The sequence below is a fragment of the Astatotilapia calliptera genome, chromosome 8 (genome assembly GCF_964374335.1).
Source record: "Astatotilapia calliptera chromosome 8, fAstCal68.1, whole genome shotgun sequence".
Classification (NCBI taxonomy): Eukaryota; Metazoa; Chordata; class Actinopteri; order Cichliformes; family Cichlidae; genus Astatotilapia; species Astatotilapia calliptera.
Window position 1 is genome coordinate 19,235,462 of NC_137429.1, and position 12,695 is coordinate 19,248,156.

General features: G+C 43.7%; 1 protein-coding gene across 1 annotated transcript in view; it reads right to left on the bottom strand.

Annotated features, from left to right (window-relative positions):
• Positions 1-550: 550 nt before the first annotated feature.
• The window catches only part of LOC113028520 (SH3 and multiple ankyrin repeat domains protein 1-like), a 31,090-nt gene continuing 18,945 nt past the window's right edge, over positions 551-12,695 (bottom strand). The window contains exons 16-26 of the mRNA XM_080305565.1: positions 12,464-12,546; positions 12,214-12,338; positions 11,289-11,424; positions 11,049-11,129; positions 10,422-10,448; positions 10,275-10,331; positions 9,187-9,308; positions 7,276-7,402; positions 3,952-7,186; positions 2,966-3,862; positions 551-2,684 (exon numbers count right to left, since the gene is read on the bottom strand). Of these exons, the coding sequence (XP_080161691.1) occupies positions 2,633-2,684; positions 2,966-3,862; positions 3,952-7,186; positions 7,276-7,402; positions 9,187-9,308; positions 10,275-10,331; positions 10,422-10,448; positions 11,049-11,129; positions 11,289-11,424; positions 12,214-12,338; positions 12,464-12,546 (4,942 nt within the window). The 3' untranslated portion in view covers positions 551-2,632. The remainder of the gene's footprint in view (positions 2,685-2,965; positions 3,863-3,951; positions 7,187-7,275; positions 7,403-9,186; positions 9,309-10,274; positions 10,332-10,421; positions 10,449-11,048; positions 11,130-11,288; positions 11,425-12,213; positions 12,339-12,463; positions 12,547-12,695) is intronic.

Genomic DNA, 12,695 nt, shown 5'->3' on the forward strand with positions numbered 1-12,695 from the left:
ATTAAATTGAATAAGTTCGATTAAAAGTATCCCCATGAGAAGAAAACAGTTGTGGCTTTATGACACAAAGAAAACCGATTCTTGGTAGTTTTCCTAATTGTGTGCAAAACTCAACAAAAAGAAATGCAAAAAAAGAAAATAAATGGGAAAACTGGCACGAAAAAATCAGCATGATTACATTTACAGTTTTCTCCCATGAACCTTAAACTGACCACCACGGTAGAAAACAGTCATTTCTTTCAAGTTGTTTTGCATTGTTCTTCATGCCTCACGGGCATCATTCGTTTTGCTGCATGAATGCAGCCAGTGTTTGCTTTGAATCAAGCCATCTCATCTTCTTATCCTTGCTCTCTAAACTTTTGTCCTATTAGCTCACTGAGCCTGATGGGAAAACAATCCTGGACCTGAAAACAATGTTGTGTTCAACCACCCTAGGGCTGAGACGAGCTGCTGCCAAATGACTCAATTCAAACACTGCACTTGAAATTGGATCATTATGTGAATCTGTCAGAAGAGGGAATCCAACATGAAATGAGAATCACAACAGGGCAATAGTTTATTTTAGCATTTATTTCAACACCTTAGTTGTACCTCTATCATGTTGTTTACCAGTATACTGTATTTTATTTAAAACAAAAATTATATATATATATTTATATATTTATATATACCTTTTATCTCTGCATACTTATGCTCAAACTGTATGTAGTCATAGTCGTTATGCATTTCACTAGACCTAAAATGCTCTTTTAAATCATAGTATGTAATGCTTTCTACACTACTGCTCAATCCTTTCTCCTTTTCGACCATAATGTGATAGCAACTCGTCATAAGAATACAGAGCCGTAATTTTAAACTCACATGTAGAAAATATGCAGTATACTAACGTGTCAGCTTCACAGGGGTCACCACAGGGCGAGCAGTATAGAAAGCATTTACAGAAAACCCAAAATGAACCATAAACAAAACAAAGCTTCAAAGAATTTTGCCCACACTATTTGGAAGACGGAGATTCTTAAAATGTTTACATACTTAATATTATAATCTTCATTATACTATATTTTTATATGTTATCTTTGTCGTTGCCATCATCATCATTACATACAGAGCTATAAATGATGTGTTTTTGCCTTACAGTTGATTTTACTGCAAATGGCTAAACTGGCACGTTAAAAACAAAATCCAGGATGTTCATGTTCACCTCTATGCAACACTCATAGTATTTTAAGTTTATCGCAGAAAAATCCCTTTTAAAAGTGAGTCAGAGCTTTTCTTTCTGAGGGGTAATGTGTGTGGAACAGTGAAACATTTGGATTGTCATCTGGTGAGAAAAGATAAACAATGCTGTCTGAGCATTATAAATACATTTTGAAAAAGGCATTAGAGAAAGAAAGGGGCTCAGGGGGCAAAGCATTTGACTACCAACGCAGGCAGATGGACACACACGCACAAAATCAGACACACACAGACTCACAGAGGCTTAAGGTTGAGGAAGTCAGGCAGACAAAAGCAGTAAAAAGCCCTTTTTGATCACTGCACCTGCTGTGTGAGAGAGAGGGCGTTCAACATTATGGCATGGTAGAGGATGGAGCCACCCTTTGACCTGTGCTATGGCCAGTAAACACCAAGAAAGTCTAAGAAAAATGGTTTGAAATGACATGCTAAACATTTCATTTCTAATATGCCATTTCCTTTCTGCAGAATAATCAAGACAACAATAAAAAGATTAATTTAACAACAACAGTTTTTCAAATTTCTGTCCTCGTTTTTCACAACTTTGATTCCAACGTTTAGAAATACCCTGACCAGTTTGAAATGAATGATTGCAATCAGCACTTAGTACAAAACAAATGGTTTCTACTAATAGTGAATTCAGTTTAACATGGAAGATATATTTAGCGCTTGCAAAGTACATACATACAAAGCATACTGGGGCAACCTTTGGGGGGAAAATGGCAAATATATAAAACAGTACTGTGGTTGTTTAGCTTTTCTTCTATCATCATTTACAAAAAAAAGCCTTTCTCCCACATTCTGACTTTGGCTCCAGTACTCGCAGCCATCGATACTCTGATCTGCTTAAAGCTACAAAACTGATGTTAGGATATGGCCCTCTGCTTTTACAAGAGTTTCTGGCTCAGACATAATCAGTAACATTTAATTGGGCTTCACCCTTTAAGCAGCAACTTTGCAACTTTTTCTTTGAACTCAGACTCAAGTTTTCTCATTGCTGCAAAGCAGCAGATGGTGTGAGAATCCATCTGTCAGTGTGTGTGAGAATATGAGTGCAAGTACGTATGTGTGTTTATTCTTTTACAGCACAAAACGGTGTGTTAATTAAATGCCTGTCCATCAAAAGTTTTAAAGTATATTTTCAGATGAAAAGCATTATCTGTAGAAATTCTTATTTTCTTCATCACCTCTTTTGACCAATAGTTCTACAAATTTCCATCCAGTGCTCTAAAACAAATGTGCAAGACAACATGTTTCTCCACATATCCATGGATTCGAACAAGTTCAACGCAAGCTGTTGTTGTCCACTGTTCTTCTCTTGCAAATCTTCTGTTACTGATGATCTTTGTCATTTCATTTCTTTCCCTCTTTTTCATCTTTGAATCACACCTTCATTCTCTCAGTCTGTGTCTCGGGGAGGAGTACTGACATGCAAAGGAGAAGAGAGCCGCCTGGGAAGAAAAGGAGGCCAAATCAAAGAATAAGAATGGGTGGAAACTTAAAAAAGATGGAACGACTAAGGTTGATATGACTAAGTTACTAAAGTGAAAGAGAAGGGAATGGAGAGAAGATGCGATGACCTTATCAATTTATATGCCTCTAATGAAGGAAGGGGATGGTTGAGCTAACTTGCATGGAAGTAATGAGACTCTTTGACTTTCCTTCATCATCCAGTGCTCCTTTTTGACCTCGTTGCCTCTCTGTTTTCCAGAGTCTATTAGTCCTCCCTCACCTGTCAGTGAGTTTCTTCAGTGCCCTCTCGATGTTCATTCGATGCCCCACACGTGTCACTCCTAGATCCAAGAAGTCATCCTTGGTGAGTGAAGGCAGATGTGATCCATCTATCTCATTGTCTATAAAACGCTCTCTGTGTTCACCCAGATTCAGATAAGCCAGCCAGTCGGCCACGTCATACTTGGTCCAGTAGGGTAGGGGTTTGATGGCAAATGGTTTAGTTGGAGGAGGAGGATTGAGATGGGGATAGTTGAGACAGGAAGGGCTAGGTGGTAAATGCATGGGGGAAGAGGCTCCAGAGAGAAAATGAGTGGGGGAGAGTGAACGGGAGACAAGCAAGGGATTTGGACTTGGCACACCAGATGGAGAAAACAGTGGAGGAGTTGAAGCTTTGTAGGCATCTCCTAGAGGGATGCCAGGAGAAGGAGGAGTAAGGGGCCCGGGAAACTCAAATGGGTTGCTGTAGACGGGTGTGCTTGGAAGGATTGGGAGAGAGGAGGGTCTGGGAGGGGTGGGGCTTTGCTGTTCAGTGTTATAGATAAGAGGACTGGGAGCCCGACGTCGAGCAACTGAAGACCGCATCTCTTTAGTAGGACTGCATGGAAAATCAAAAGTCTGTCTACGCATCTTGGACCTGTGCTTAGGTGATGTTGGGTATGGGCAGTAGGTTGGAGAATGGGGAGGATGTGAATGAACTGGGGACGAGGGCATTTGTGGAGAAGGGGATCGGGTCCAGTTGCGCTGAACTGGGACTTGAGGGGAGGGCGAGACAGAAGGTGTTGCCGAGAGGTTTGGGGTCAGGGTCTGACGATGCTGTGGGGAGGAAGTGGGCAGCGGTGAGGTCGAGCGTCCAGTGGGAGGGCTATGAAAAGCATCACTGTAATCCGCTGAATACCTAAAAGACAAATAGAATTATCCTGTAAAATGTAATTCACACTATCAAATATCTTTCATTTAGTTATAATATCAAGAAGATCAGCAAACCTATGCATGGTGGGAGACTTTGGAGTGTGGCTCCACTCATCCATGCTCTTCATGCTGCTCATCTGCTGTAGCTTGGAGCTTAGTTCATTGATGATGCTGGCTTTCACACCTGAGAGAGGTGAGTGAATTCTGCGGCCATCCAAAACCAAAACGCCTCTCTGGACTCCAGCTTGCTCGTGTTCTCCAAGGTCACTCCAGCCCACTGATCGAGTGTCCATGGGCCTCTCTAAGCAGGCAGCCAGGGCAGAGCTGAAGCCGTCTTCCATCTTGGATCGACTCTGCTTGTGCTTCCTTTCATCTGAAAATCCTCCATCTATACCGGTGTCTTCTGGGTTGTTTTGTCTGTGTAACTGCAAAGGAGCGGGATTGGTGCTGTTCTGCCTACGTAGTGCTACAGATGGGCCCCTCCCTCCACCCTCCTTGTAATGAGTCATCTTCGGAAACACGGGATTTGCCAATTTGGCGCTGTGCACCTCAAATGTTTGCCCACCTGAGTAGGTTGTGCAAGGATCCTGATGTTCACTGATTTTCTCTCCCTCTCCTCCTCGCCCATCTCCTCCAACCCCTCCTCTCTCTCCTCTTAGCCCACAGAGTCCCAGCATTTCTAAATGGTGGTCACTGCTACTGTGACTGTCCAGCTCTTCAATTCCAGAATCCACCACAGCTTCTTGCCAGTCTCCGCTCTTGTGTATAATAGTAGTCTGATGAGTGTGGTCAGATGCTTTTCCCCCTGTGGTGAAGCCAGCCTTGGGCCCAGCCATAGTCATACTGTAGTCAGAGGATGCTGGAGAAGTTGTGGTGGTGGTGGCAGCAGCAGTTGCAGTCATGGTCGTGGTAGCATAGGTCATGGTAGTGGTGAGGGTGGCAGTGCCTCTGTCCTGTGCTGGGGTATGAATACCTATTGAGGGGTCGTTAGAGCTGCTGTAATAGGTGTGGGAATGGGACATGGGCTGGGGTCTGTGCAGCGATGTAGGAGGCAGAGAAGCAGCAGAGGTGGTGGTGGTGGTGGTAATGGAGGTGGAGGCAGAGGGAAAGATCTGTGGGGATGGATAAGATGGAGAGAGAGCTGACTGCGTGAGGTTGGCCACTTCACTGTCATAGGAAGTAAGGCTGGAGGTAGCGGAGTCGCCACCCTGTGAAGTGGGTTGGGGAGGATTTGAGGTCTTGGGGGATGGGGGAGGAGGTGGGGCGGGTGGAGCAGCAGAAACAGAATGCTGACCCTGGTGTTGACGATGTTGTGAAAATTCCCGGACCCTCTCATTCTTACCATTAGCAAACTGCAAAGGAGGGGGCAAGGGATCTGCGAAGACAAACTCATCGTCTACGTCTATTGATGGAGCTGGTGGAGGCAAAACCATGAGTCCTAAATTTCCACCTGCTCCCGCCCTAGCTTCTTCCATTGCTTCGTGTGCTTGTGAAGGGGCTGTGGGGACAGTATACTGAGGAATGTAGCTGGTGTTGGGAGTGCTTTCCATCTGAAGGAAGGAAGGTCTGCGGGGGGCAGGTTGAGTTGGTGGGGGAGGAGGCTGTATGGGTGGAGCAGGCCTGCTGTCATACATCTCCTTTTCTCGCTCCCTGGGACTTTGTGGGTAGTACTGGGTTGAATATTGGCTGTTTCTGTCTTCAGAGAAGCGAACTCTAAGACCTTCCCTGGGTCCTCCCTCCTTTTCTCTTTCCACACGCTCCCCACCTGCCCCCCCCAAACGTAATATCCTTGGTGATTGTGGCCGGCTCAGAGATGCAGGAGAGGTGGTAGTGGTTGGGGAACTTAGGTGGAGAGATACTGGAGAAGTGTAGGCCGACTGCGTTGGCGTTGCAAAAAGAGAAGGCGTTGGAGTCTGAACAGGGGTGGGGAAGGCTCCTACTGTGGAAAGTTGCCGGCCAAAATGTCTGTCCTCTCGTCGTGTCCTGCGATCATCTTTTAGAGCCCGCTCTCTTGCAGCCAGGGCCAATCCCAGAGGGGATGAGGGGTCCAGAACCTTCCCAGTAAGTGGGTGAATGAAGGTAGTGGCAGGCTGGGTTCCATACATTGAGGGAGCTGACTTAGGCTGGCCGTCCTGATTGAGGACAGGGGAAGAATACTCAGGCAGGCCAAAAGCTGGGGGCATGCTGCTGGAATAGCTGACGTAGTTGTCTCCAGAAAACATGCCTTCATCTATAGACTTGGAAGGCCGAAGCCGAGGGGTGGGCACTTCCATTTGTGAGCCCTGTAAAGGCTGAATTCGTACCCCTTGTATTCCTCCTCCCTCTCCAGCTCCACATCCTGCTTCCACTTGGATGTCCTCCTCTGATGAGAGGAAGAAAGAAGCACTCTTTCTCCTCATATCTCGAAAGCGTTCCCTTTCCCTGCGTGCTCCTCCACCCGCAAATGTTGTACCAAATGCTGAACTATAATCCAAGTTTTCTAGGTTTTGCTGTGAGGAAACCAAAGGGGCAACAGTTGATGAAGGCAAAGAAGTCGACGTTGGAGGTTGAGGTGGCACAGAGGTGAGTGGTGAGGGCAGGCTAGTATTAGGGCTGTCTGGGGTTGCCTCTCCAGAGGTTTGGTCTTCCACATCTTGGGAGGGCTCAGCCTCCATGCTGCTACCCTGGCTGCTTCGACCACTGCTACTGGTGGAGGGCGCTTTGACAATGATGGTGGGAATGGGGATAGAGCTCTTCTCTTTAGTTGCACCTCCTTTTCCTCGATGCTGTCTCAGACCATCTTCCACTTTTGACTGTTTCATCAAAGCTCCCCGACCTCCCCTCCTTGCCACCCCTCTGCCAACTCCTCCACTCTGATCCCGGTTGGACACAGGTGGTTGATGCTGGGGTGCTTGTTGTTGGGCCTTAGGCTTAGCACTTGTTGGGGGTGTAGCACTGCTGTAGCCTCTCCTTAATCCTCCCATCTTGCCACCACCTCTCCTGGGCGCCTCTGGCTCTCTGATGCACAGTCCTTCTGACTGCCTCCGAAGGGTGGGAACCATGACCTGCTGGTTCATTACACCTGGTCCTGCCCTTTCCCAGCCAGCTTGGGAAGGATGCCCTGGCTGAGAGTGGAGCTGGTAGTGAGGTTGAGATACAGGAGGGATTGGCATGGCAGGTCCTCTACCCGGATGAGGGCCTGCAGACAAAGGTGGCTCTGGAGCAGATGTGTTTGGTGGTGGGGGGATTTCTTCTGGTCCAGGCACAGACAGGCTGCGAGCTAACTTCATAGCAGGTGGGTGAAGGTACTGCCTTTCCTCCTCTGTTACACCTAAGAAGAAGGTCACACACATTTAGAAACATTTACAAGAAGAAGCTGTACTGAGCTGGCAGATATCTCATAAGAAGAACTGACATTACCAATAGATTTTTGACGCATCATGACTGCATGCTGGGGACCGTGGCCTGGTTGAAAATGAGCTTGGTTGTAGTCAAAACCAGGTCCAGCTTGTACCATTGCCAGTGATGACTGCTGATCATATGGTTGCTTCAGGTACCAAAAAAAAGAAAGAAAAGTAAGTAAAAGAGAATGAATGAGAATTTAAAATGAAGGAGGTTTATAAAGAGAAGAAATGCAACAGTAATTTAGATATAATCAAATAAAACTGATGTTGGCTGTTGTTGAGTAGATATATACAGAATAATCCAATACATAAAAAACAATAAGTCTGAGTAACAGTACATTAGGCAGCAGAGTATAGATGAATGGACATAATCTGACTCACACTAAACAAATGTTTTGGAGTGGGTGGTCAATAGTCAATCATTTTCTCTAAAGTGCAGCGAGGGCAGGAGAACACCCAGAGCTAAAGACCAAGTTGGTTTAGAGATTTGAATTATTTTTGTTGGTATTAGTCACCTCCATGACTAAATACTGTATGTGCTAAAGCAGTGGAGAAGATCTGAGAGGGTGAAATAGCTGTTGAGTAATTGTTTGTGTGTGTGTGTGTGTGTGTGTGTGTGTGTATAGTTATATATATTTAAAGATCAATAAATCGATAGATGGAAATACAGTAAAGAAGGCGAAAACAGTTTCTACAATTCTAATGAGTTTGAAAGATCATTTAGTATGATTAGCTTTGTTCTCCAACACAGTATTCAACAGCTTTTTTGTTATTTCTTTAAGTAGTCTTCAGGAATAGTTCTCCAGGCTTTTAAAAGACATTCACAACTCTTCTTTGGATGCTGGGTACTTTTTGTTCCAATCTCTTTCAAGGTTTCTTGTGGGATCATCTGAATCCAATGCATGACTGAGTGTGTTCTATAGTTTGTTTTCCTATCCAGGTATGCATTGACAGTATGTTTGGGCCCATTTTCATGTTGAAAAATGAAGCAATTGGCAATCAGATGCTTTCCAGATGGTATTCTGAAAAATCTGATGGTACTTTTCTGCATTCATAATTTCATTGATTTTGACAAGACAACACTAAATACCCAAATCCTAACAGAGGCTCCATTGTAGACACTCACTGTTGTACCCCTCCCTGATCTCCTCCATACATACTGAATCAGAATTTTCAATTTTGGATTCATAACACACAAACTTTTCTCTGTATTTGCCTTCCTCAAAACTTGAGACCATTTCTGATGATCAGCAAACAGTAGATGGAACCATTAAAGGTCCAGATGCATCTCCTAGGTGACTTTAAAGCCCCATTTCCAAAAAAGCCTATCTCCTTAGAAGCAAAATATAAAGAAAGGACGGGTGATTATATTCAAAATTGCTCCTTAACATGAGTTCAAGCCATTCACATTGCAGCAACTTAGTGCATTTAAGCACATGGACATGATCCAGACAACCTGCTGAAGGTCAAACTGGGCATCAGAATGGAGAAGAAAGGAGATTTAAGTGAGAGAAAATAACCAGTGAGTGGCACTTCTCTGGGCAAAAAATGCCTTGTTGATGTCACAAGTCAGATGAGAAGTGCTTTGAAACGATACAAACGCAAACGTAACCCAACAGAGGTCATCAGAAGAACGTCTGAGGAATATTTCTAGCATCTTGTTAAATCTTTGATTTTGTGCCAGAAAGAATTAAAAGGGGTGGGGTCCAATTGAGGCAATAGGAATAGCTTGGTATAAGAAAAGGATTTTCTTTTATGAACTGTGATGCATGCAGAGCAATGTTAGTATAATCCAGGAATAACCAAAAGGATAAAAAAAACAAAGGTCAAAATGAGCATTAAAGGCCCCCTTTAATAACTTGTTGACATGTATGTGCTACAGGAATGACCTCAACTAGGACAATTTCCTCACAATTCCCAACAGTACCTCCTTGGACACATTGGGAACAATACTCTTGCTTCGGTCCCTCTTGCCTCCATGACCTCTCTGGCCCTGGTTGTCTGATGTCATGGTGTGTTGAGCGGCAGCCAAGATTTCATCCAGTTTATCTAAAACACAGACAGAGCAGAGGGCATAAGACACAAGGCGTAAGTCAGGGCATAAGGAAACAGAGGAGTAGTGGAAGAGCCGTAAATAAAGAAGCTAAAGGAAGATTTCAGTGATCCTACTCCTCTCTCCTTAAAGGTACAGTGTGTAAAATTTCACCTCTAGCACAACCCCAGCTACGATGGCACTGTGGGACAACAACTCTTCTCTAGTGAATGAAGGCTATCAGTCCACTGGTTACCTCAGTCATTAATATGTGTCCATATCTATTTTCTCAGGATGAGGCTGTAAAGCTTTATGAAATGAGTTTGATGAGTCAGTGATGGTCACTTCTGACCAGTGACAGCGAGCTGCTGTTATCTAGTGTTAGTGAAACTTCCTTTGAAGTGGATCTAATGCTGTTGGACACTTATCAAATAAACTATCATACATTTTGTGTAACGTAATCAAACTTTTTTACTATATATTTTTTAGGACACTCCAGCCCAACATTAGCTGGCATAACGTTAGCAGAGCTGCTGTTGTATAGCTGGCTCATTGTCAGCAGCCCTGAGATGGGAGGTTCACATATCTAATCTGGTGACAACAAGTGACTGCAACACTACTGGGAATAGATAAGCAGGTTTATGCACATTTCCATGTGACTTCAATCCAGATGATTAGGTTTGATATGAGGGAGGAGAGACCCGTGGTGCAGGAGGTGGAGAAAGACAATACGAAAAATGATGATAAAAGTATACATGAGCAGATGTTAAATGGTCATATATAGTTTGAAAGAGCCACTGTATTTCTCAGCCACTGAATACAAGATGGACTCTGCCTGTATGAGCAGTTTATGATGCAGCTATATCAGTTTGCTGGAAGTCATAATCACATACCAAATAACCTCAAAAAACTATGCACTGTACCTTTAACGTATCTAAACACCTTCTTACAGTATCACAAGAGCAGTGAGAGTGATTTCTTACTTAAAGCCATCTGATAGACGGTCCTCTTCTTATCAGGACCCTGAGAGGACTCGTACTCTGGAAAAATAAGCAAAAAAGACATCAAACTGACTGATTTTTAATTAAAGCTCAGAGGCTGATAGGGGTGATGATAACACTGATACTCACCTGCTTTCTTTTTCCACGGAGAGGCAGCTGTTGCACGCGTAATTGGGGAAAGAGAAATTAGGTGTGACTAGAACTTCTGCAAAGTGTATAAAGCAGATGAAGAGATGAAGTACATACTCAGACACATGTGATGGTGTGAATGCTGATGTGATGATAGGGATGTTGATGGGGACAGAAATGATCATGAGAGCACACAAATCTGTGATTCTCCCACCTTTGTCCACTGCATGCAGCACATTTGGTTTGAAAAGAAGAGAGAAAACAGAGCTGTTTGTGACAAATGACATTTTAAATGCATCATTTTTACAACATGCCGCTGCTTTTGTATCGCTTAACCTCACTGTTTAATTGCCACCTTTCCTCTTCATGGCTAACATCATAAGTGCAAATGAATCAAAAGACTTCTTCCCATGAAGCTGTTGCTAGTGAAAAAAAATGCACCACTCTGGATAATTTTCTTGGCTTTCTGCATCAACTTGGTTAATATTTAATGCTGTGTTTCCTTAATAGTACCACAGTACTAAACCATCCTCCTGCAGAAAAACTGCTAACCCACCCCAGAAGAAGCCTTTTCAATGTGACCCCCAGAACTCATGCTTTTGCGCTTTGTCCCTTCTTTCGTCTTACCCATATCTTCCAGCTCTGATGTCATTGACTTGGAGCGCAGGGCAATGGCAGGAGGAGTCAGTCTTTTTGTCTGCTGTGGGGCTGCCAAGGGAAGCCAGCCAAATGCAGATTTAATGTTTAGAATTCTTGTATACAACCCATTGCAACAGGCTTTCAGGTTGACGTAAACATGCAATCAGCTTAATCATCACATGATAAACACAGAATTCAAATGGCGTAAGACGAAAATCTGACTAGTACCTCGCTTTCGAGCCGTGTCCTCCAGCTCAGGGTTTCGAGCAACCATGACAACTTTCACCATGAGACTGTTGCCGCCCTGCCGGATCATGTTGACAACCTGCCGATGACCAACCTTCACCACATTCTGACCGTTCACCTGCCAGAAAAACACAGAACAAAATGAAAAATCCACTCTAGTCGCACAGAGTGGATGAAAAACCTGAGACAGTTTGGAGTGCACACTTTAGGCATTGTCTCCTCTTACCCAGTGGTTCACTTTAACAATTTGGGTTTCTTGTGTGGTTTAAAACATAAATCTTACTGGTTTCTGGGCAGGTGCACCAGCAAGTCAAGCTGCAACTTAATAACAGTTACAAAAGCTTGGGCAGCTATATAAGTGACTCATATTAGGTTGAATAGTAATGAACAGCTTCTGTCAGCTGTAACAAAGGTTTGACAATCACCATTTTTAGTGCCAGGGTTTTAAGGGAACATACAGGAACTCTTAAAGGCCAGAGAGTTGCAGCAACTACAAGCACAGCAGCCTCCAAATGACCATAACTAAAATGCAAATTATATATTTAGGAGAAGTATAGAAATAATCGCATCAATGCATCATATCCTGCACATATTTTTAGTGCACACAAATGTCTTTACCCTGTCCATTCTCTGTTGTCTTTATTGTCTATTTTTGCTGTTATTAAAGGACATACAATCACTGAACAGCAAGTGAAGAAAGCACTAGCATTTTTAAAAGAAAAAATGCTAATGCTGTAACGTGTTTGTTGTAACGTGTAACGTGTTGTAACGTGTTTCCTGCAGCTTCCTATGTTTGTTGCATAATACATGAACATATGACCCCAGTTTCTGTTTTACAAAACTACTTTCTTCTTCATAGGTCTTGAATTGAAAGTAAAAGTAAAGCTTCAGTTAGCATGCCGGTTACCTCGATGAGGAAGTCCCCCATCCTCAGGCCCGCTCTCCACGCCACGCCCCCCTCATCAACAGACTCCAGGTACTGCAGCGCGGGGAATGCTGGCGTTGGAGTGAACTCCTCTATGGGAGTCTGAGCTGTAGATGATAACAAGACAAGAGGTTCCCACAACAGGAGCATGGATTTGATAATTATGCAGTAAATAGCTAACAAGACTTAGAAATCTTTGGCAATACGTGATGAACTTTGAGAAGACGCTCACCTTTGGCTCCCCTGAGTACAAACCCAAAGCCCTCATTGTCTTTCTTCTGTAGGAGCACAGTCTTCTCCTTAATGATGTAGTCACTTGGAAAAAGTAGAGAACGGGTATATGAAATGAAGGAAGGGGTGAATAAAAAAGAGAGAGTTGGAGATGAAGATATGATTGTCTAGTAGAAGAAAAGTGTTACGGTCATGCAATTAATGCATCTTCTAAATGTGGAAAACAGCTATAC